The sequence below is a fragment of the Erpetoichthys calabaricus genome, chromosome 17 (genome assembly GCF_900747795.2).
Source record: "Erpetoichthys calabaricus chromosome 17, fErpCal1.3, whole genome shotgun sequence".
NCBI lineage: Eukaryota > Metazoa > Chordata > Cladistia > Polypteriformes > Polypteridae > Erpetoichthys > Erpetoichthys calabaricus.
The window spans coordinates 90,867,696-90,892,575 of record NC_041410.2 but is presented as its reverse complement, the minus strand read 5'-3'; the positions used below and the strand labels follow the sequence as shown (position 1 = coordinate 90,892,575).

General features: G+C 44.6%; 2 protein-coding genes across 8 annotated transcripts in view; both read left to right on the top strand.

The window, feature by feature from the left end:
- The first annotated feature begins 8,059 nt into the window (after window positions 1–8,059).
- LOC114644327 (cell migration-inducing and hyaluronan-binding protein) overlaps window positions 8,060–24,880 on the top strand; it is a 264,051-nt gene continuing 247,230 nt past the window's right edge. Inside the window, exon 1 of the mRNA XM_028792468.2 lies at window positions 8,060–8,352. The gene's annotated coding sequence lies outside the window, so the exon portion shown is untranslated. The remainder of the gene's footprint in view (window positions 8,353–24,880) is intronic.
- Window positions 8,351–24,880, top strand: part of LOC114644328 (cell surface hyaluronidase-like) — a 136,815-nt gene continuing 120,285 nt past the window's right edge. For 2 of the 7 annotated variants that reach the window (XM_051920420.1, XM_051920417.1), the window contains exon 1: window positions 20,028–20,159. Coding sequence is in view for 2 of the 7 variants with exons in the window: in XM_051920417.1 (XP_051776377.1) it covers window positions 20,156–20,159 (4 nt within the window). In the remaining 5 variants the exon portion in view is untranslated. Of the gene's footprint in view, window positions 8,956–9,052; window positions 9,194–14,729; window positions 15,289–20,002; window positions 20,167–24,880 lie in introns of those variants that run through there. The other 5 variants (XM_051920416.1, XM_051920419.1, XM_051920423.1 and 2 more) reach the window with 5 other exon arrangements.

Genomic DNA, 24,880 nt, shown 5'->3' with positions numbered 1-24,880 from the left:
TATCTATCTATCTATCTATCTATCTATCTATCTATCTATCTATCTATCTATCTATCTATTATATAGTGCCTTACTCCTATCTATCTATCTATCTATCTATCTATCTATCTATCTATCTATCTATCTATCTATCTATCTATCTATCTATCTATCTATTATATAGTGCCTTACTCCTATCTATCTATCTATCTATCTATCTATCTATCTATCTATCTATCTATCTATCTATCTATCTATCTATCTATCTATCTATCTATCTATCTATCTATCTATGTTCAGTGAGAACATTCAAACTCCACAGCCGCTCATTGGCTTTGATGCCAGGGTGCTGTAGCCATGAGCCACTGTGCCACCCTTCTTTGAATCAGTTCTATAGAAAATGAATCACTGAATATCATTGTGTCTGCCCGTTGCTTGCTACGATTGGCATCAGGTGCCCCAGGATGCTGCCCTGGATGAGCAAGATTAGAAAGAGGATGGACAGACGAGTGATGCACATGTATTGTTGGTAATGGATGCTAAACAGATTAGATAGAAAGAACTTTATTTGTCCCCAGGGTAAAATGTGGCTCTTTCCAGAAGCTCTTTTAATAAATAAATCAATATCTACACACACCAAAATGATATAAAAAGAAGAAATTTTAAAGAAATAAAACATTTCACCTGGTTGCCCCAGTCCTGGTAAGGCACTATACAGGCGTATTGCTCTTGTTATAAAGGACCCCAGCTGTGTTTCCTGACACACTTTTGTGATTCATTGGCTGAAGGTCCTCAGTGGTGTTGTGTCACACAGAGAGAGGATGTGCAGCGTTGTTCATAATGGCCCATGGGTTTTGTTTTCATTCTCTCCTCCACTTCTACCTCCAGGGGTCCAAACGAGTCCCATAACTGAGCATGTCCTTTTTAATCAGCTTGTTGATTCGGTGGTCCTCTCTTGAAGTGACGTTAAAGGCCCAGCACACCACAGTGGCCATCACAGAGTTGTATGTAGATGTGAAGGGACGTCACTTCTCACATTAGAGTCCGCTCTGCCCTTTACTTCTTTTATGGCCGTGTGTTCTGAGACCAGTCTGGCCTGTCACTGATGTGGACCCCCAAGTACTTGTAGGAGTGGATCACCTCTACTTCCACTCTTTGAGTGGCACCACAAGGGCATTCATCTAATGTGTAGGAAGGCTTGGACTGAAGAGAATAAAAGAGAAGTAAACATGGCCAGAAGTTCATCGGTGTTTCCCAGCACGCCTGCCAATTATCTTTAAAGTTTGTCATTTTTAGTGACATGTCATTTATGTTTAGTTAGCAAAGATTAGAGCTGTGAGGTTTTCTGCCAGTTATTTCTATTAGATGCTTGGGCTTTTGCCAGTCCTGAGCACTTCTCAACGCCAGCTCAATTATCTGTTCGGCTGTAAATCACAACTGATTAAGTTTGAGTAGAGAGATGAGATCTCGAGTTATTCACTTGAAACCATTGAGCCACCTCAGTCCATCCATGACTGACCAAGAGGGGCGAGAGCCCATCCTAGACAGCAACCCAACCTGGGCAGGATGCCAGTACGATCGATTTGGGGTCTACAGACACACACACCCCACACGCCGTTATACAGGACTCATTTCCGTTGTTGTTTGTCCTTTTTTCACAATTACTTGTTGCCATACAAGACTGTGGGCACTTCAGTGAGAAACTCGTCCCTGGATGGCACATCAGCCCACTGCAAGATTTTGTATTCAGGTTTTTCATACCATAAACTGTACTCTGGAGAAAATCTCCACTACATGAAAGCATTAAAAGGGTAGAAGAGTGGCATTGCGGTGACAGTGGCTCACGTCCCCAGAGATGTGGATTCAAACCCTAGTCATTCTCTGGGTTGATTTGGCTTGTTCTCCCTGTGCGTGTGTAGCTGTTCCTCCTACATCCCAACATTATGAAGTTCAAATTACGGTAATTGGTAAAACTCTAAACTGCCCCCCTGTGACGGTGTGTGCCCTCAGACTTTTCAGTTATCTCAAAGGGCGGCATTAAAACGGGTGTTATGTCCAAAATGGATCTGAGTTTGTAATAAAATGAGCAGTCTAAACAAACGTACTGAATTTCACACCACTGGACTTTGCTAAAGTTATGGTGTATTTTTGTAAAGGAGCTCCAGTCAAGTCCCCATAGCTGGTGCGAGATGGCACACAGAAGATACAACTGCACCCAGGCCAAAATTAGAAATGGGCACATTGTGTATACGAGGTGCTTGTGTGTGTGGTTTTAACAAAATATCACAACACTAACTGTGCTGCCTGTGTAACATGGGTTGAAATCTAAGTAATCAACGTAGACTTCCACATTAACATTTGCAATGCACCATTCAATGCATATGTCTCTGTCATATGGCATTTGGTATGGGAGAAGGAAAAGCAGTGTTAATGTTTGTGATGTGCCATCTGTTGGAAAGAAAAATGCAATGCATGTGTCTCTGTCATATGCCATTTGGTATGGGGTTCATAAAAGCGGTGTTAATGTTTTTGATGTGCCATTTGTTGGAATAAAAAATGCAATGAATTTGTCCCTGTTAGATAGATAGATAGATAGATAGATAGATAGTGCCTTTATCTATCTATCTATCTATCTAAGAGATAATGGAGAGCACCAAATGTAACAGACACTATGAAATAGGCAGACAGGAAAGGCGCTATAAAACAGATAGATAATGAAAGGTGCCATATATAATAGACATGAAAGGCACTGCAGCATATAAAATTAATAGAAAGACAGGATACATAAAAATAGATAATGAAAGGCCCTATGTAAAATAGATAGATAGATAAATACTACATAAAATAGACAGGAAAGGTATTACAGTATATAAAATAGACAAACATCAAAGACAATATACGAACTGATAGATAATGCAAGGCACCATTTGACAGAGAGAAAGAAGGATAGATAGATAGATAGATAGATAGATAGATAGATAGATAGATAGATAGATATTAATTTTAGTATAGTAGGCTAGATAGATAGATATTAATTTTCGTATAGTAGGCTAGATAGATAGATAGATAGATAGATAGATACTTTATTCATCTCCAAGGGGAAATTCACAATATACCATTTAGTACAGGATTTGTGAAAGTAGTATTAATGTTTGTAGCATGCCATCTGTTGGAATGACAAGTGCAATGCAATATATGTCTCTGTTATATACCATTTGGTTTGGGAATTGTGAAAGCAGTGTTAATGTTTGTGATGTGCCATCTGTTGGAATGACAAATACAATGCATGTGTCTCTGTCATATGGCATTTGGTATGGGAGTAGTAAAAGCAGTGATTATGTGTGTGATGCTCCATCTGTTGGAATGAGAAATGCAATGCAAACGTCTCTGTTATATACCATTTGGTATGGGATTTGTGAAAGCAGTGTTAATATTTGTGTTGTGCCATCTGTTGGAATGACAAATGCAATGCACTTTATTACTAAAATCGTTTGTGATGCGTCATCTGTTGGAATGACAGGGACATAATGACCGGGTGGACTCTCAGACAGACATATAGACACTTATTCCTTTATTAAGGTGGAAAGATTCTCGTTTTACTGGGATGGGGGTGATTATTTTAATTTAAAATTTTAAAATGTATTTTTCTGGTGGAGGTGGCTACTTTATTTTACCTGGGAAACTGGTTAAAATGCCCCTCCTTGGCCACCCATAGCAGTATTGCTAGACGTGATTGTTACAGAAGTACATGCCCAGGCGCCCTCGTGCCCACACCTAGCCTGAATGGCACTTCTGATCACGCGCTCTCTCTCTCTATGCCCTGCACGCACAAGGCTGCAGATCTACTGGAAAGCCAAATGTCAAATGGAAGTTAAGATGTCGGCACTAAAGATAAAGAAATTGAGTCTTAAATGATGGTGCGTGTGGCAGAACTTGTCTCAGTTTTACCAGCTTGACACTCCTGGGCAACTGAAACGCGTGCGGACTCATTAAACACAAAAGGGACTTTAACACCTTTTTTTTTTTTTTACGCACGTTTCCGTTGATGACGACAGAATACCTTAAATATATCGGCTTTACTGAAGTGGACCTTATACACTTTAACAACGTGCAATAATAATAATAATGATAAAATGATGCTATTTTTTACGTATAATCCAAGATGCAGTCACGTTCCTTCACATACACCTCTAAGCGATCTGCTCTTCATTAAAATATAATCTGAATCGGTATTTAATGCTTTGGCAGAAGTACTTTGAACTTTAAAAGTAATTTCATCTTGCAAAGAAAAGACCGGTGCTCTGAATGTTAGTGAGCTTATTTCACTCAAATATCACCGTAGCAGGTCAATGTCACTCGTGCTGATCTTAACCGAAAAACAAAACTCGCGGTCCAGCTTAACTGCGTGCAAGGGCGCCCTCTACCGTTGTAAAATGGAAAAACTAGTGAAATGGTTTTATATACACACCGGCTAACATCCCTTAGTGATAGATAGATAGATAGATAGATAGATAGATAGATAGATAGATAGATAGATAGATAGATACTTTATTAATCCCAAGGGGAAATTCACAGTATAATAATGATATGTAGATAGTGAAAGGTAATATGCAACAGACAGATAATTAGTGCACGGCACTATCCAATAAAACGGTAAGAAAAGCCCAATACTCATAGGCACTACGAAATAAAAGGATAGGAAGGAAAGGTCCTGTGTAATGCACGTGTATGGACAGATAATGAAAGGCACTATAAAATGGATATGAAAGACACTTCCTGCTGGATAAGACAGACGCTATACAATTCCGATAGGTAGGTAGGTAGATGAGAGAAAATGCACTATATAAAATATAGGTAAGAAGTGAAAGACAATATCTAACAGACAAATAATTAGTACAAAGCACTATCCAATCAAATGGTAAGAAAATATAATGCTCATAGAGAAGCAGTGAAAGTCGCTACAAAATAGAAGGGTAGACAGAAAGAACATTATGTAGTGCTGCGGGTCTGATTTATACCAAGGGATGTGGTGGAAACCAACAGTACCAGGCTTGATAGTGAAAGGCACTATAAAAGAAAGAGATGGATATGAAAAATACTATACAATACTAATAGATATAAAGGGCACATAATTCTCATTTATATGTAGAAAAGAGCAGTATATCATGCTTAGAGGAAGCTAGTGAAAGGCACTATATAACAGATAGATAGAGAAGTAGTGAAAGGCAATATTAAAAAGTTTAAAAGTGAAAGACAATATCTAACAGACAATTTGTACAAGGCACTATACAATAAATTGGAAAAAAAATCACAATATTTATAGGCAGACAGAGAAAGGCACTGTAGACGGATAGTTAGGGAAGGCACCATATAATGTAATTAATAAATGGAAATGAAAGACACTATACGATGCTGCAAAGAAGGAAGGAAGGAAGGGAAGGCACTATATATTTCTCATATATAGGGACAAAAAAGCACTACATAATGTTTAGGGAAAGCTTGTATACAATATAAAGAAAAATAGACAGTGAAAGGCAATATTCAATAAAATGTAATTGAATAGATATGAAAAACACTGTATAATAGATATGAAAGGCACTATATAATGATAGATAGGTAATGAAAGGCAGTATATGATAGATAGATAGATAATGAAAGGCACTATATACTAGATAGATAGGTAATGAAAGGCACTATATTGGGCGGCACGGTGGCGCAGTGAGTTTGCGTGTTCTCCCCGTGTCTGCGTGGGTTTCCTCCCACAGTCCAAAGACATGCAGGTTAGGTGGATTGGCGATTCTAGATTGTCCTAAGTGTGTGCTTGGTGTGTGTGTGTGTGCGCCCTGTGGTGGGCTGGTGCCCTGCCCGGGGTTTGTTTCCTGCCTTGCGCTCTGTGTTGGCTGGGATTGGCTCCAGCAGACCCCCGTGACCCTGTAGTTAGGATTTAGCGGGGTTGGATAATGGATGGATGAAGGCACTATACTGAAGATAAATAGATAAAGGCAGCATGTGAAGCTCGTTTATGTTTCTGTCACTACCACCGATTTAATCTGTGGCTCAGTCAAGTCGTTCCATATATGAATATGAAAGGCACTACATTACAGGTATATACAGCGCATGATCCGAATTTCTGCTCCGTCCCCAGCACTGATTCACTCCCCGACTGACCCTGTGGATTTGAGGGCATCTTTCAAGATGACATTGATTTTTGAGAAGTATTATTCCTCGGTTATGGGAGAGAACTGGGTGGGTTTTCGCTGCCTGTTCTCAACGTGAAGTGAACGTGAATACTTGAGATGTTATCATCAGCAGGACCCTTTGGACAGCAATGCGCACGCACACAGCACGATATATCGCCCTTTTTCCACACGCTTAATCCAAGTTAGGGTCGCAGAGTATAACGGAGCGCCAGTCATTACGAGGGTCTGACACCAGTGTCCATGAGATGTGAGAGGAGCCCCCCCAGTACCAGGTCACCACGGGGAGAAGATGCAGTTCCGCTAACCAGCGTGCCAACTTCTCTACTGAATTGTTTTACAGATTATTATTGGGCTGCGGTGGGTTGGCACCCTGCCCGGGATTGGTTCCTGCCTTGTGCCCTGTGTTGGCTGGGATTGGCTCCGGCGACCCCCGTGACCCTGTGTTCGGGTTCAGCGGGTTGGAAAATGGATGGATGGATGGAAAATTATTGGGCTGGCGACTTTACGACAAGGTTAAGTTTCGTTTTGGTTTTCGAAAGGGGACACAGGCTCGGGGGTCACACCGTGTCAGCAGCGGGATTTGAACCCACACTGAGTCTTGAAGCCCAAAAGCGATGGAGCTTTATAGATGTATATGTGTACTTCATTAAAATTACAATCAACATCTCAATGCCATGCAAAAACTTGGGGTTTGCGCTTCTTATTATACTTAATTAATTTATCTTTTTACTAAAGATGTCCGAAGTCAATTCTGGCAGCAACCAGCATCAGTTCTTGGCGTGACTCCCGTTCAGGGCTCACCCCCACACCGAGAGTCAGGCTAACAGCAGGTCACTGTGCGGTGTGACCGACATGAGGGGGTTGAATAAGAGGCCAGGGGGTCATTTAGACAGACTAAGCACCCCCCCCCCCCCCCCCCCCCAAATATAACGTTTCGAGACCCTCAACTTATACTATGACATGTCGGCTTTTTAGTACTAAATACACCCCCTAGAATTTCTAATAACCCCCTTACCATTTTCCGTCTGGAGCCGCTGCTGGGGTAGAAGATTCATTCGCCCAAATGAAATTATTAAATGGGGCATCTGAAATAAAATGATAATATGGGGGTTGGAGATCGTAGAGGGGTATCATGGCATGAAAAAGTCACCCAGATCCATCAAGTCATAACATATCCAATAGCGGTCTTGGCGATCGGGGGGGTCGATATGATATTTGAGGGGTGAAATGACGCCCCAGAGTCGAGGATAAGGCATGGTATACGGAAGGAGACCCCAACACCGGAGTTTATTCTGTAAAACTCGGCAATTTTATATTCTGTGCTAGCGTATAGCATAACATACCATCGCTCCGGTATCGGATTAAACAGGCTTGAGAATGACACGAGATAACAAAACCTTTTTAAATGTCCGTGCTTTGGGTTTAATGTCCAAGCCCACTTCTATCCCACACCTTTCTCTCGAGTTTTTTGTAACCTGTGTTCACGCCAGCATCTTTGTCGTCTACGCCATCCTGAGCGTCAGACGATTAGAAATCCTGTCAAATTCCACACGCAAACATGACAACGTTTAGTAACCCGAGAAAGACGCCAAGTTCACCAAAAGATTAAAAAAAAAAAAGAAAGGAAGAATAAAAACATGCCGTGCCTTAGATGTCGGGACACGTTCCCTGCCTCCTTTTTATAAAGAAAAAAAAAAGCTGACCTGTGGAATTCGCTAACTGAGGTTGCACGGCAAGGCGAGAAAATCTGTGGATTTGTGAGGAACACGCCGAGCAGCCAATCGGAGCGGCCGAGGGGCGGGGCGTCCTCTCAGCTGTTGTAAATAGTGAGGCTCGTGCCAAGAGCGCGCTCGAGACGGGTATAAATAACAGCGTGGGGTTTGCTGCAGACAGCAGAGCGGCTGCCGCGGGCTGTCACCTAAGCTGAGTGAGAGCGCGAGCTGCGCGTCGCCGCCTCCGCGACTACCACTACCAACACCACCACCACCGAAGACGACTGGAGAACTTGAGTGAACTTTAAGGGTCGAGGCGCAGGCACGCGGAGTAAAAGTGCCGGTGCTCCGAGCTACAGGTGCACACTGCTGGAGCGCGTAGAGAGTGGTCGCTACTGCTGTATTTGGTGGCAGCGGGTTCATTGATTCTGGAAGGAGAAGAGCCGTTCTCTTTGGTATAGGTAAGGAGAGCGCGACGGGAATGCTGCAGTTGAGCATCTCGTCTGGACGGGATCCCGTTTCATTCCCTCGAAGCTGTACGGTTAGATGAAGGCACTTGTTGTCTTTTATTGCTATTGAATAACCACGCGGAAACTAGCACGGAGGCACGGCAAGCGGCTTGCTTTTTTTGGTGTGTTCGCTTATGTGTGATGACGATCGGTGTTTGCACTCGTTAATAGATTTATGATATGACGGGAGGCTACATAATTAATATTATTTTAAAAAATCCAGACGAACGCTTGAGGAGGACTCGAAACAAACCTCGCCGATGTCTCATCTGTAGACTTTTTGTATCAGTGGCAGATAACTCCTACATGGTGTGCAGATTTAAAACGCTACCGGCTTCTTAATAACCACCTACCATATGTGGTTTTGGAAGACCACTACTGGCTTTTCTCTTGTGTGTTTTTTCTCTCTCTTTTTCTGTCTAAATAAAGCAGTTGAACTTTTATTCCATGCATTGTTCTCATTCTGGTAAATACTAAGCAGCCTTGATCGTAAACGGCTTGACCGTTTCTCTAAAATAAAGACGCAAATGGACTGGGAGCATAAAGTAAAAAAAGGTTTGTATTTTTTTTTTTACCCTTTCATTTTAACATCTTGACTCAAAAATGGATGAGGATGTGAATCACTTTACTGCTAATGCAGAGCTTGTTACAGATGGATGCCCAGATAGGAATCCAAACTTATCGTCCTGGAACCCTGGACATGATGCAAGCCAAAGGGTTATCATTGGAGCGGGTCAGTTCTTAAGGCTGGAATCGTCTGCCACTTTTCATTCCCTCATTATACAGGATGGCGGTGAGTCAACACTCATTTTTTTTCTTTAAATGTCCTGTGAATGTGTGTGTGTGTGTTTAAGGTTTTCTGTGCACTTACAGGTTAATGGGCCATGTTTCTTGCACCCAACATTTTGTTGTTACTGCATGCATAAGACAGAGCCATTTCCAAAGTTGCATTATTTGTAGCAGTGGGCAGCATGTGAAAACTGGTTATGGTTTGTAATGCTGACCCCAGAAATGGACTTTGGAGGTGAAGGGGGTCCTGGGACCCCTTATGTTGTTGTTACTGCATATAGAAGATGGAACCATTTCACAAGATTGTATCATATGTAGTGGTGGGCAGCATGGACAAACTGGTTATGGTTTGTTATACTGACCCCAGAAATGGACTTGGGAGGTGAGGGGGGCCCTGGGGCCCCTCATGATATTGATACTGCATATAGAAGATGGGGCGGCATGGTGGCGCAGTGGGTAGCGCTGCTGCCTCGCAGTTGGGAGATCTGGGGACCTGGGTTCATTTCCCGGGTCCTCCCTGCGTGGAGTTTGCATGTTCTCCCCGTGTCTGCGTCGGTTTCCTCCGGGCGCTCTGGTTTCCTCCTACAGTCCAAAGACATGCAGGTTAGGTGCATTGGCGATTCTAAATTGGCCCTAGTGTGTGCTTGGTGTGTGGGTGTGTTTGTGTGTGCCCTGCGGTGGGTTGGCACCCTGCCCGGGATTGGTTCCTGCCTTGTGCCCTGTGTTGGCTGGGATTGGCTCCAGCAGACCGTCGTGACCCTGTGTTCGGATTCAGCGGGTTGGAAAATGGATGGATGGATGGATATAGAAGATGGAACCATTTTCAAGGTTATATTAATTGGTCACAGGGAACAGTATGGGAAAACTGGTTATGGTTTGTAATACTGACCCCAGAAATGGACTTGGGAGGTGAGGGGGGGCCCTGGGGCCCCTCATGATATTGATACTGCATATAGAAGATGGGGCGGCACAGTGGCGCAGTGGGTAGCGCTGCTGCCTCGCAGTTGGGAGACCTGGGTTCGCTTCCCGGGTCCTCCCTGCGTGGAGTTTGCATGTTCTCCCTGTGTCTGCGTGGGTTTCCTCCTACAGTCCAAAGACATGCAGGTTAGGTGGATTGGCGATTCTAAATTGGCCCTAGTGTGTGCTTGGTGTGTGGGTGTGTTTGTGTGTGTCCTGCGGTGGGTTGGCACCCTGCCCGGGATTGGTTCCTGCCTTGTGCCCTGTGTTGGCTGGGATTGGCTCCAGCAGACCGTCGTGACCCTGTGTTCGGATTCAGCGGGTTGGAAAATGGATGGATGGATATAGAAGATGGAACCATTTTCAAGGTTATATTAATTGGTCACAGGGAACAGTATGGGAAAACTGGTTATGGTTTGTAATACTGACCCCAGAAATGGACTTGGGAGGTGAGGGGGGCCCTGGGGCCCCTCATGATATTGGTACTGCATATAGAAGATGGGGCCATTTCCAAGGTTATTTCATTTGTCACAGGGAACAGTATGGGAAAACTGGTTGAGTTTTGTAATACGGACCTTAGAGGTGAACTTCAGCGTGAGGGGGCCCCTCATGTTGTTCTTACTGCATATAGAAGATGGAACCGTTTCCAGAGTTGTACTATTTGTAGCAGTGGGCAGCATGGGGAAACTGGTTATGGTTTGTAATCAGAAATTAACTCCGGGTGCGGGGGGCCCCTCATGTTGTTGTTACTGCATATGTAAGATGGGGCCATTTCCAAGGTTGTATCATTTGTGGCAGGGAACAGCATTGAAAAATTGGTTGATATTTGTAATACTGACCTTAGAGGTGAACTTAGGAGTGAGGAGGCCCCCGGGGGCCATTCATGTTGTTGTTACTGCCGTGGACGCTAGGGGTCGCTGTTGCCCCGTTGAACCCACCAGACAGACGTCCCAGACACACGTGTAAAAGCACAAAGAAGATTCTTTTAATATTTCTTCAATTATAGTGCACACTCCACAAGTCTCCAGTAATAAATCAATACAATAATAATAAATACAATCCTCCAACTCCCAGCAGCTCCATCACACTCCCGCCCAACCCCGGCTCCGCCTGCTGGGGTTTCCCACAGTCCTTTTATTTTTCTTAGACCCGGAAGTATTCCTTCTCTGGGTCCAACGCCTTCTTCACGTATCCCGGAAGTACTACGGGCTTCTGTCCTCGTGACTCCGAAGTACTTCCGGGTTGACGTAACTGTAATAGTCCCCAGTTTCTTGGTGAGCTCCCCCTGGCGGCACCCAACAGGGCTGAAGTGACGGATTCCCTTCCCCATGCTGCCCTGCGGGAATCCGAGGAACCATTTCCATCCAGGGGAGCTGCCATCTACTGAGACTGGACTGAGAGGTAGCGCCATCAGACGCTGTCCATCAGTAGACCTGAGTGGATGCCAAGGAGCAGAGGACCTCACGAGTGCTACCATACTGTATATGTAAGTGCAGACCCACTCACTACTCCGTAGGCAGGCATCAAGAATCTGCACTTGATTTGTGTCACTACAGGAAGCCGGTTTAGTGGTCTGAAGAGGACAGTGACATCTACCCACCTCAGCTGGTCAAACGCCAGACGCGCTGCTGCATTTTGAATCCTGTGCAGCGGCTCGATTCTGCATTATTTGAATGTTGAATATGAAATGTAATTTCAATTTCGGGCTTTTCAATTACACCTTGACATACAAGAAGCGCAGAGAAAGCCGTAACGGACATCGGACCAGGTGAGCACCCTGAAATTGGGTTTAATATGTGTGTGTGTGTGTGCTGCTGTGCCCTCCTGTTGGGCTCCATCACGCTTACATCCTACACTCCATTATTTATGAAAGGACAGAAATTCCGAAAGGGAACAACATTACTTTGTACACGTATCTTACGCCCTGGAGACCAGTTAAACAAAATCTTTAAAAGTTGCTCAGCACTCTTGTGGTTCCATGAAGAATATTCAGAAGTGGCATTTGTAGTTTAGACAATCCTCACCTTTTCCTGCTTCACTAGCTCTAGAACTATCCTGCTGTTACTGGCCGTTACGGAATAATTGTCACTCATATAACCCCACAAATCGCTTTCTTCTTGACACACACTTTACATTCTGACAGTCCGTACTCCGCTCTCCTGTTTCCACTAATGTCGTGTCGATGCCTGCCCTCTGTCACTAGTGTAGATCCGTAAACTCGGGGATGATGGAGTACTGCTGGCGAATTACCTCAAGACTAGCGGTAAACGGCTAACAAGGACTCGGTCGGCAAATAATATTTGATATTTTTCATACATCTTGGTCAAGTCTGGGGGTCCAAGACCATGCAGGAGTCCTGCCGTGACTGACCAAGGCATGCAGGTGTTGTCTGTAGCCATTTTGCGGCCCAAACCAGTATAGATGGAGTACAGAATCAGCAGTTTTCTCAGTGTGGATTGGGAGACTCCATTAATTAATAGCAGAGGTCTAAGCATTCACCTTACTCCAATAATGGCCATGACATCACGTGTCCAGTCATTGCAAAGTCTGTGGTCTCATTAGTCTTTGGACCCTCCTATCACTCCGTGAAACATGATCAACTTCACCAATAAATAGCACCTGACAATGATTTGTATAATGGCCATGATATCGCAGTCCATCCAGGGCAAAGTCTGTGGTCTCATCAGTTATTTGGACCCTCGCACCACAATGTGGAATGAGGTCATCTTTACCAATAAAGAGTAACCAATGATGATTTGTATAACGGCCAGGATATCATGAGTCCATCCAGGGCAAAGATTATGGTCTCTTCAGTCTTTTGGACCCTCATATGACATTGTGGAATGTGTCTATCTTCACCAATATAGAGTAGATGATGATGATGATTTGTATAATGGCCATGATATCATGTGTCCTTCCAGGGCAAAGTCTGTGGTCTCATTAGTCTTTGGAAGCCTCGTACCACACTGTGAAACATCATCAACTTTAATTATAAATAGCACATACTAATGATTTGTATGATGGTCACGATATCGTGAGTCCATCCAGTGTAAAGTCTGTGGTCTCATTAGTCTTTGGACCCTCATATCACACTGTGGAACGTGGTCATCTTCACTTATGAATAGCACATGACAATGATTTGTATGTTGTTGACGATATCCTGTGTCCAGCCATTGCAAAGTTTGTGGTCTCATCAGTTATTGCGACCCTCGTACCACACTGTGGAATGTGTCCATCTTCACCAATATAGAGTAGCTGATGATGATTTGTATAAGGGCCATGATATCATGAGTCCATTCATTACAAAGATTATGGTCACTTTCTTTTAGTCTTTTGGACCCTCGTATCACACTGTGGAATGTGTCCATCTTCACCAATATAGAGTAGATGATGATGATTTGTATAATGGCCATGATATTATGTGTCCTTCCAGGGCAAAGTCTGTGGTCTCATTAGTTTTTGGACCCTCATATCACACTGTGGAACATGATCATCTTCACTTATAAATAGCACCTGACAATGATTTGTATGATGGTCACGATATCCTGTGTCAAGCCATTGCAAAGTTTGTGGTCTCCTCAGTTATTTGGACCCTCATATCACACTCTGGAATGTGTCCATCTTCACCAATATAGCGTAGCTGATGATGATTTGTATAATGGCCATGATATTGTGAGTCCATCCAGGGCAAAGTTTGTGGTCTCACCAGTCTTTTGGACCCTCGTACCACACTTGTGGAATGTGGTCATCTTTGCGAATGAAGAGTAGCTGATGATGATTTGAATTAGGGCCATGATATCATGAGTCCATCCAGGGCAAAGTTTATGGTCTTATTAGTCTTTGGACCATTGTATCACACTGCAGAACGTGGCCATCTTCACCACTAAATAGCTGATGATGATTTGTACAATGGCCATGATATCATGTGTCCTTCCAGAGCAAAGTCTGTGGTCTCATCTTGGACCCCCGTATCACACTATGGAACACTATGGCCATCTTCACCACAAAAGAGTAGCTGATGATGATTCGTATAATGGCCTTGATATCATGAGTCCTTCCAGGACAAAGTCTGTGGTCGTATCTTGGACCCCCGTATCACACTGTGGGACGTGGCCATCTTCACCACTGAAGATGATTTGTCGTTAAATGTTTTATAGAGTATCCGCAGGTTCCAGAGTTCTGGGTTCAAGTCTTAGGTGGACTTTACATGTTCTCTGCGTAGCTTTTTTCGGAGTACTCTTGTTTTACCCTCACATAATGACGGGGGTATGTTGGCTGGCATTGAATGAGCCTTGTAGGGTTGGTTCCTCACTGCCGGATAGGCCATAGCTCCTGCTACGCTGATCTGGATCAGCCATTTGAGCATTCACAGTGTGCGTCTGTCCGCTTGGATCCTATTATTTAACAGTATAAATGGTTAGTCTTCCCAGTGTGAGTGAGTGTGCGTGTAGGCGTACGCGTCACGGTGGACTGGCACCCTGTCTGCTGTTGATTCCTACCTGGTGCTGCCAGGATTGCATTAAACCAGTTGGAGAACGTGTCCGGGAGAGCCCTCAGGTAATCTCTACTTACTTCTCTTTCAGGACTTCTTGTCTTTGCAGATAACCCCCAAAATCCCATCACGCTACGTTCCCGACACATTCTTATTAAAGACGGTGGGGGGCTGCATATTGGTTCCCAAAATTGCCCTTACAATGCCACGGCCACCATTTCTTTATATGGCAAGTCTACAGAGGACACCTCTGTCCGTGGCTTTGGAAGGAAGTTTCTTGGTGTGGATGCCAGGGGCACACTGGAGCTTTATGGGAGAAAACCAGTATCTTGGACTTTTCTGACCCGAACTCTATATGCGAAGGGGCTGCAGTATGGACCGTATAAATTTGAGAGATACTGGGGAAGCCGAGGGATTAATGTAAGGATTATAGATGACGGGACCGCTCAAGTCCTGGCAGCGGATCGATTTGATACGCACATGACGGTCAACGAAAGCAGAAGACTGAAGAACTTTCTGAGCCGGCAGCCACCCGGGGTCATCGTGGCAATGGCAGTGGGGGATTCCGCATCCAGGAATTTGCCGAGAGACGTTCGGGAGGAAATTATGGAAGTCCTTGGAAGCAGACACACCCGACATTTGGGATACAGGTAATGACAACCCTCTTCTTATTCTTGATTATTAAAACTCTCTCCTATGTAAAGATGGCACCCTTCTTAATTATGAACAGTCCCTGTCTTATATAGCGCCTTTCCCGTCTAAATGAATGTGCCCCCTTCAGATTTATATTTTTCATTTACAGAGCCGCATGTGCTCTTGATTTAACTCTACACAGTGAATATATTGCAAGGTAGAAGGATGTAACGCTTATTATGGGATTACCTTGGACAGCTCCAGGTCACTTCAGCTCAAAATATTCACGAGAATTTGCCCGTTGTTACCAGTGACAAATATTATTGAGATTTTTTTTTTGTGCCCGGTCGTGAAATAATCAAAAATAATAAACAATAGAATTTATAAAAAAAATGGGACCATATAATCCTGCAGAGAAGAATTAAGGATGTCATGGAAATTCTCAAGCCATGTTAACTGGCAGCTCTAACATGTGCCTGAGTGGGCCTGATGCTTGGCATCCCATTCAGGATTGGTTCCTACCTCGTGCCCATGGATGAATCCAGAACTACAAATAATTTCTTGTTTGATACGGGTAAAGTGGTGCCCCCTTGGCTCTTCTTTACTCCTCCACTGTTCTAACATCAGCCTCAGTCTGTTGGCATACCTTTAAAGCAATAGGAGTGTCACCCATTTTAATTCCTGTGCCAGGCTCACACTTTTCACATGATTCTTGGCATACACAGGAACAGGTTAGGTCTTGGAAGTAGGAGTGGGCTCTGTGTTGGGCTGGCATGATGCAGGAGTGTGCCCTATACTTGGCATCCCATTCCGGGTTGGTTCTTACCTTGTGCCAATGGATGAATCCAGGTCTACCACCCAAATTTAAACACTAATTTCTTGCATGATTATTGTGCCAGGTTTGGTATGGGTAATGTGGCTCCCCTTTGGCTCTTGTTTGATTGTGCATTGTTCTAATTTCAGCCCCAGTCTGTTGGCACACCTTAAAGCAGTGGGAATGTCACCCATTTTAATTCATGTGCCAGGCTCACGCTTTTCATGCGAGTCTTGCCATGGACAGGGGTGCCCTTTTCTTATGTTTGTGTGAGTTTTTCCAATAGGAGTGGGCCTTTGGTATGGGCAAAGTGTTGCCCCATTGGCTCTTGCCAGGTTTGGTATGGGGAAAGTAGTGCCCCTTTGGCTCTTGCCAGGTTTGGTATGGGGAAAGTGGTGCCCCTTTGGCTCTTGCCAGGTTTGGTATGGGGAAAGTGGTGCCCCTTTGGCTCTTGTTTGATCGTGCATTGTTCAAACTTCAGACCCAGTCTGTAGGCATACCTTAAAGCAACAGAAATGTTTAAATCATGTGCCAGGCAGATCAGGCGTTTCACGTGATTCTTGACGTAGACTGGTGTCCTGTTCCTGTGTCTGTGGTGGGCATTGTGATAGGTTGGCACTCAATGGAGGGTTGGTTCCTGATGCTGTTGGGACAGACTCTGACTCAATATGACCCTAAACTGAATTAAGTGGCCACATGCCAGGCTCACGCTTTTCACGTGATTCTTGCCGTAGCCCGGTGCCTTGTTCCTGTGTCCGTGGTGGGTTTTGCCAGTAGGATTGGGCCCTGTGATGGGTTGGCACTGTGTAAAGGTCTGCCTTGCACCTAATGCTGATGGGATAGACTCATAATGGCCCCAAAATGGATTTTTTACAATTTGAGAATGTTGTCTGAAAAACCACCACATGGACTGGCATGGGTTAAGTAGTGCCCCTTTTGGCTTTTTTAAATTCTTCATTGTTTTAACTAGAAATCCCTTAAAAGAATAAAAATGTCACAAATTTTAATTCACGTGCCCGGGTGACGTGTTCCACATGATTCCGGCCATAGCCTGGTGCCCCGTTCCTGTGTCTGTGGTGGGTTTTTCCAGTAGAAATGAACCCAGCGATGGTTGGCACTCAATGTGGAAGGGTTGCTTCCTACTTTGCAGCTGTTGCTGCCCCAAAATAACCCTGACTTGAATTAAACGGCTCACCATGTGGACTGGTATGGGTTAAGAAGTCGCATCCCCCCCCCCCATATTTAATCATTCATTGTTTAAATTTGAAGTAAAAGACACATTTGCACATTTTGATTCAGGTGTCATTTTCACACATTTCTGACGTTGAGATTTCCTGATAAAATCTCATTTCCGTTACTGCTGGCTGTGTGGTCTTTTTTTAAACCTGAATGAGAGCCACGCAACAATAGCATTGGGCAACACTTGTACGGAAAATGTCTTGCATGGGAGGAATGAGATAAAAATAAAAAAATTACATTGTAATGAGACGATTTAGCCATCTGACAGAGCCCGGGGGTCACCGGGATCAGTGCGGCCCGATTCTGCACCCGTGTCCACCACTGGCTGTCCTTTGGGCTCTTTCACCTTCCCTGTTTAATGATGTCCTGGTCCTCTGTCTGTCTGCATTTGGTTTTTCCAGTACGAGGCAGGAGACAACCCTGCACAGAGTGCCAGCGCATCACAGGGCTTGCTATCAGAGGGGGTCTCCCATGACCCTAAACTGGATCTGAGAAAGTTATCTGAAAGTCCACCACCACATGGACTGGTATGGGCAACCTGGTGTCCCTTTTGGCTCTTGTTTAGTTATGCGTTGTTCAGTCATGGCTTGTTGGCAGAAATTAAAGCAATAACATTTTCATTTATGTACTAAGTTCACACTTTTATCTTTAACTGCGATTCCTGCAATTCACTGATAACAATCTTGTTTTTCTATAATTTCCATGTTGGTTGTTCTCTGGGTTTAAATGTATTTTCTTTAAAAACCCATAGTTGTTTATATCTGTAAGTGAGGCTGGAGACTGACCAATGTGAGTGGGCCCTGTGCTGCCCTGCAGTGCATTTCTTATTATGAATGCTTATGATGCACTGTCTGTTGGAATGACAAATGCCATGCATGTGTCTCTCTTATATGCCGTTTGGTATGGGGCTTCATTAAAGCCATGTTAATGTTTGTGATACGCCATCTGCTGGAATAACAAATGCAGTGCAATTTATTATTACAAATGTTTGGGATGCATCATGTTTTGTAATGACAAATACAATGCAAACATGTTTGTTATATGCCATTTGGTATGGAGATTTGTAAAGGCTGCATTAATGTTTGTGATGCACCATCTGTTGGAATGACAAACGCAATGCATTTCATGACTGCATATGTTTGGAATGCATCATCTGTTGGAATGACAAATGCAATGCAAATGTCTGTTATATGCTATTTGATATGGAGATTTGTAAAGGCTGCGTTAATGTTTGGGATGCATCATCTGTTCGAATGACAAACACAATGCATTTCATTACTGCATATGTTTGGGATGCATCATCTGGTGGAATGACAAATGCAATGCAAATGTCTGTTATGTGCCATTTGGTATGGAGATTTGTTAAAGCCATGTTAAAGTTTGGGATGCACCATCTGTTGGAATGACAAATGTAATGCAAATGTGTCTTTTATATGTCATTTGGTATGGAGATTTGTAAAGGCTATGTTAATGTTTGGGGTACACCATCTGTTGGAATGAGAAATGCAACGCATTTCGTTATTGCATATGGTTGGGATGACAAATGCAATGCAAATGTCTGCTATATACCATTTAGTATGGAGATTTGTAAAAGCTGTATTAATGTTTGGGTTGTACCATCTGTTGGAATTAGAAATGCAATATATTTTATTTCAAAATGTTTGGGATACACCATCTGCTGGAATGACAATTAGAATAATGCAAATGTTTCTGTTATATGCCATTTGGTATGTGGATTTGTTAAAGTCTTGTTAATGTTTGGGATGTGCCATCTGTTGGAATGACAACCACAATGTATTTTCTTGCATTTGTTTGGGATGTGACATCTGCTGGAATGACAATTGCAATTCATATGTCTATGTTATATGCCATTTGATATGGGGATTCGTAAAAGCAGTGTTAATCATTGGGATGCACCATCTGTTGGAATGATAAATGTAATGCATTTCTTTATTTCAAATGTTTGTGTAGCACCATCTGTTGGAATGACAGAGACGTGGCACCAAGGTGAAAACACACAGATGCACAGACACAAAGACACTTCTTCTTTTATGATTATATTATTATTCCTTTGTTATTATTATCGTTCACCTTTTCTGCAGTATTCCTCTAAATGCCTTTAGCTTCCCTAATCCCTTTCTTAATGGATACCCTCGTGACTGAATGGTTTTCTTTCCGAAGCGCCATGTTTAATTGCCTCTGTAAAACGGCCTCGCCATAGACTGAAGCCCTGTTCCTGCCTCTTTGTGGCCGAGTCCTGTGATGCCCTGGCACTCTGTGCAGTGTTGGGTTCCAGCCCATCACAGCCTCCAACCCCCCCCCCCCCCCCCAGCAGATGACCCTGATCTGGGTTAAGAGGATTTGACTCTTACTAGACTGGCACCTGGACTGGTGTGGATGAAGTGGTGCCTCTTTAGTTCTTGTTTAGTCATGCGTTGTTCCAACTCCGGCTGTGCTTTATTGGCATCCCTTAAAGCAATGGAAATGTTGGACGCATGCGCCCCCCCCCCCCCCCCCCAAATGTTTCCTCCAGATAGGATTTTAAAGCACATGCAGGGACAAATGTGGAAAGAAAACTTAAGGTCTTGTGCGTCTGAACGATCCTCTCGCTGCGAGTCGGCTATCCCGTCACTTAGTGGTTCTTGAAGGTGTCCTGAGTGTCGCTACTTGTTTCTTAGGCAGCCGTGGGCCTTGGTAGGGACTGTTGGAGGGGCAGCGGCCAGCGAGAGCAGGCGACTGTATCATTCAAGTGGATCTACGGGAAGAGCGACAGCAAGACGGCACTTCCAGACGTACGATGGGACGTCCTTCACTGTCACGGCCTACAGTGAATGGGTAAAAGGTTTAGTGTCACTGCTCCATTTCACCAATCCGCCGCCTTTGCCAAAGCCCGCTTCAGGTCTTCATACAATGCCGCCGAGGACTTTTTCCTGTTGGCTTGCTTTTTAAACGCCTCGTTTTTCCTCCTCCTACATCCTGTTTATTGTTCATTCTCAGTTCAGTTGTGATTGATTACTAATTCAAACCGTGGAATGAATGAAGAAAGTTAATGTTACTGGGCATCTTGTGGCTGTAGATACGAGCAAATGAATGACGTTAGTTTGTTGAAAGTCATCTCCTGTGCAGGCGTGTCGGATTCGGAGTTCCAAATGGAGCAGAGTCCTCCTATAGGAAGCCTACGGCGCGCCTCTGCATTCGTAAAAACTTGGCTACTCCGCGGGGTGGCGCAGGTGCCTCGCACCCCGGGCCCTCCCAGTATGGAGTTTCCATATTCTGATCTGCTTGGGTTTCCTCCCACAGTCCAAAGACGTGCAGGTTGGGTGGGTTGCAGATGTTGGTTTTGTCCCAAACTCTGCGATGGACTTGGCACCCTGGGCTTTGCTGGGTTTAGACTCCTGCTGCCCCGCAGCCCTGCTCAAGGTTAAGTGGGTTTAGAAAATGGATGGACGGATCAATCTCATAGTCCAGAGGGTCCTAAAAACCCACCCAAATAGGGGGTTGAGAAAATCCTGAGGGTGTCTGTCTAGCAAGGAAGGCCCCTCTTAGCGTCACTCTAGGCAGTTGCAGAATGGCACAGGTGGTGGCATGTCTGACTTCAAGTCGGCGGCATCGGGTTCCGAGTCCCACCCGTGTCCAAGACCCCCGATTTATAATGCTGGCTGGGTGGTCAATCCTTACAATTTGGTGGTCTGCACTGGTCATCTAAAAGAGCACGGGTGTCATGGTGGCACACAGCTGAGTCACTGACCCAGACTTGCTTTGTTTTAAATTCTACCCCTCCGTCCTCACAAGTTCTTTGGGTTCTTCACTTTTTTGCCCCCAAATCCCTGTGTTTGTGTCATTGTGCCTGTGAGGTGGGCCTTGTGATAGACTGGTGCCCAGTTCTTCTGCCTGTGTGGCTGGTATTGTAGATGTAGTAAGTGTGCCCTACATGGTGCTCCATTGGTTCCCACCTTGTGCCCATGGATGAATCGAGCACTACCATCCGAGTTTTACCACTAATTTCCTACCTGTCCTACTGTGCCAAGTTTGATACGGGTAATACGGTGCCTGCCCCTTGGCTCTTGTTTAATCGTTCATTGTTCTAACTTCAGCCACAGTCTGTGGGTACACCTTAAAGTAACAGAAATGTCGCAGCTTTTCATTCACATACCAGGCTCCTGCTTTTCATGTGATTCTTACCATGGCCTGGTGCCCGGTTCCTGTGTGGGTTTTCCCAGTCAGACTTAGTGCCCAGTGATGTGCTGGCATTATTCATGAGTGTACTCAGTGCTTAGCATTTAATTCAGGGTTGTTTCCCACTTTGTGCCCCTGGACGAATCAATGGCAAACAATTTGAAATTTGGCCTTATAATCTTGCATGGTTATCGTGCCAAGTTTGATACGGGTAAAGTGGTGCCCGTTTTGGCTCTTATTTAATCCTGCATTGTTCTAAGTTCAGCCACAGTCTGTTGGCATACTTTAAAACAACAGAAATGTCACACATTTTAGTTCATGTGCCAGGCATCCGCTTTTCACAGGATTCTTGACATACACAGGAGCAGGGTGGGCTTTCCCAGTAGGAGTGGGCTCTGTGATGGGTTGGCACTCTGTAGAGAGTCTGTTCTTGCTTTGCACCTGATGCTGATGGGATTGTCTACATCTAATTTGGGGAGACTTTGAGCCAATGTGACGATGTTGTCTGGAAGACCACCATGTGGACTGGTATGGGTGAAGCGATGCCCCTTTGGCTCTTGTTTAATCATGAGTTGTTCTAACTTCTGTCAGTCTGCTGGCAGACCTTAAAGCAATAGAAATGCCATGTGCCCGGCTCACACTTTTCGTGTGATTTCTTGCTGTTGCCTGGTGACCCGTTCCTGTGTCCATGGTGGGTTTTTCCCCAGTTGGAGTGGGCCCTGTGACGGGCTGACACACTTTAAGAGATTGGTTCCTGCCTTGCGCCTGATGCTGATTGGATAGACTCTGATCCAAAATGACACTGAATTGAATTGAGGATATAAAATGAAACGCGTGACCAGGAACACGACGGGACGTAGCAGCTTACTGTACCCATTAGAGCTTTATATTCAATGTTTACACTTTACTGTTAAACTGATGATGCATAAATGAAAATAAAATTACCGTACGTTCATAACTTTTATGGACAGAATTTCTAGGCGCAGCCAGGGCGTTGTGGGGGTCCGGTTTGGTGGGCTCAGGATTGGGTCACTACTTTTTGCAGATGATGTTGTCCTGTTTGCTTCATCAGGCCGTGACCTCCAGCTCTCTCTGGATCGGTTCGCAGCCGAGTGTGAAGCGGCTAGGATGAGAATCAGCACCTCCAAATCCGAGACCATGGTCCTCAGCCGGAAAAGGGTGGAGTGCCTTCTCAGGGTTGGTAGCGAGATCCTGCCCCAAGTGGAGGAGTTCAAGTATCTCGGGGTCTTTTTCACGAGTGAGGGAAGAATGGAGCGTGAGATCGACAGGCGGATCGGTGCGGCGTCCGCAGTGATGTGGGCTCTGCATCGGTCTGTCGTGGTGAAAAAGGAGCTGAGCCGCAAGGAAAAGCTCTCAATTTACCAGTCGATCTATGTTCCTACCCTCACCTATGGTCATGAACTATGGGTAGTGACCGAAAGAACGAGATCGCGAATACAAGCGGCTGAAATGAGTTTCCTCCGCAGGGTGTCTGGGCTCTCCCTTAAAGATAGGGTGAGAAGCTCAGTCATCCGGGAGGAGCTCAGAGTAGAGCCGCTGCTCCTCCGCATCGAGAGGAGTCAGATGAGGTGGCTCGGGCATCTGATCAGGATGCCTCCTGGACGCCTCCCTGGTGAGGTGTTCCGGGCACGTCTAACCGGGAGGAGGCCCCAGGGAAGACCCAGGACACGCTGGAGGGACTATGTCTCCCGGCTGGCCTGGGAACGCCTTGGGATTCTCCCGGAAGAGCTAGAAAAAGTGGCTCAAGCTGCTGGCCCCCGCGACCCGACCTCGGATAAGCGGGAGACAATGGATGGATGGATGGAAATTACCATACGAGTATGTACTTGTGTATAAGTCGGGTCTTGAAACCTGAAAAATGGATCACAAAATCAGAGCCCAACTTATACGCCCGTTCAAAAATGCAACACTTTTTAAGAAATTTTTTTTACATCTTCTCGCCTCCTCCAATCTCACATCAGTTTCTCAGACACATTGAATTTTGTTGCAGCAGCACACTAAACGATTTCTTTCACCACTTTAACGACGTTTAATTTAAAACCAGATTCGTATTTTCTTCTGATCGAACGCTCCATCGTAGATAAGGGATGCTCTTACGATAATGGTGTATGAGGATGTGAGATACAAAAAACACAAAACAGTGCAAACGTCACTTCAGAATAGTTTGGGTATCACCGTGTGGTCACATAGGCACAACACATAGAAATAAAAAGGCCATGTGCTCCGTGGCTCCTCTCTTAGGTGGGCGCTAACATATCGTAATCTTTTGGACCAATAGCTGCGTTTTCCACATAACACTTATACGACTGACATTATAAAATACCACAAATTATATGTTAAAATCAGACCCCGACTTATATGTGGGAGAACTTAAACACCAGTATATATGGAAGTATGTGAATTTTCCCTTGGGATTAATAAAGTATCTATCTATCTATTCCTGCCAACTACACCTATCTATCTATCTGTCTATCTAATCCTGTCAGCTATGCTAATCTATCTAATAAGTTATTGAAAGAATGTGCGTTATATTGAATACAGTGCAAGAGACGGGTTGGAATACTTGATGAATGCACCATGTGTAAGAAATGTAGGGGTTAGCTTGAAGAAACGGCATTTTTTTGGCCATACCTGGGGTGTTGTATTTTTTATTAATGGGTCAGGCTAAAAATGTCTGTCACCCTGTGTGTGTGTGTGATGTATATTGTGGTCTCCTGAGTGAAGAAGGTCAACGACACCAGAACATTTTGAGGTACCAACCCGGCCTTCTGGGTGGCACAGTGGTAACGCTGCTGTCTCTCAGTAAGGAGACCTGGGTTTGCTTCCTTGCGTGGAGTTTGCGTGTTCTCCTCGTGTCTGCGTGGGTTTCCCCCCACAGTCCAAAGACATGCAGGTTAGGTGAATTGGTGATTCTAAATTGTCCCTAGTGTGTGCTTGGTGTGTGTGTGTGTGTGTGCCCTGTGGTGGGCTGCACCTTGCCTGGGATTTGTTCCTGCCTTGCGCCATGGGATTGGCTCCAGCAGACCCCCGTGACCCTGTGTTAGGATATAGCGGGTTGGACACTGACTGACTGACTTTTATATTTCCATGATACAGAAAATTCGGATGGATGTTTAAATAAACTACTACTTCAGCAGAGCCACTTTTCTCAAGTTTCCTATCTGTTTGCTTTTAATCTTTATAAATATGTATACAGACCTGTAATTATAACCACAGTTTACTTGAAAATTCGCAAAAGTATTCCATTAAAGCACCACTTCCAGTTGCCGGAAGTGACCAAAAAGTTGATAGGATTCCTTATTTTTGATATAAAGCAGGGATACGAAATCTCACTGACCGAGTGGGCAAAGCGTTTTCGA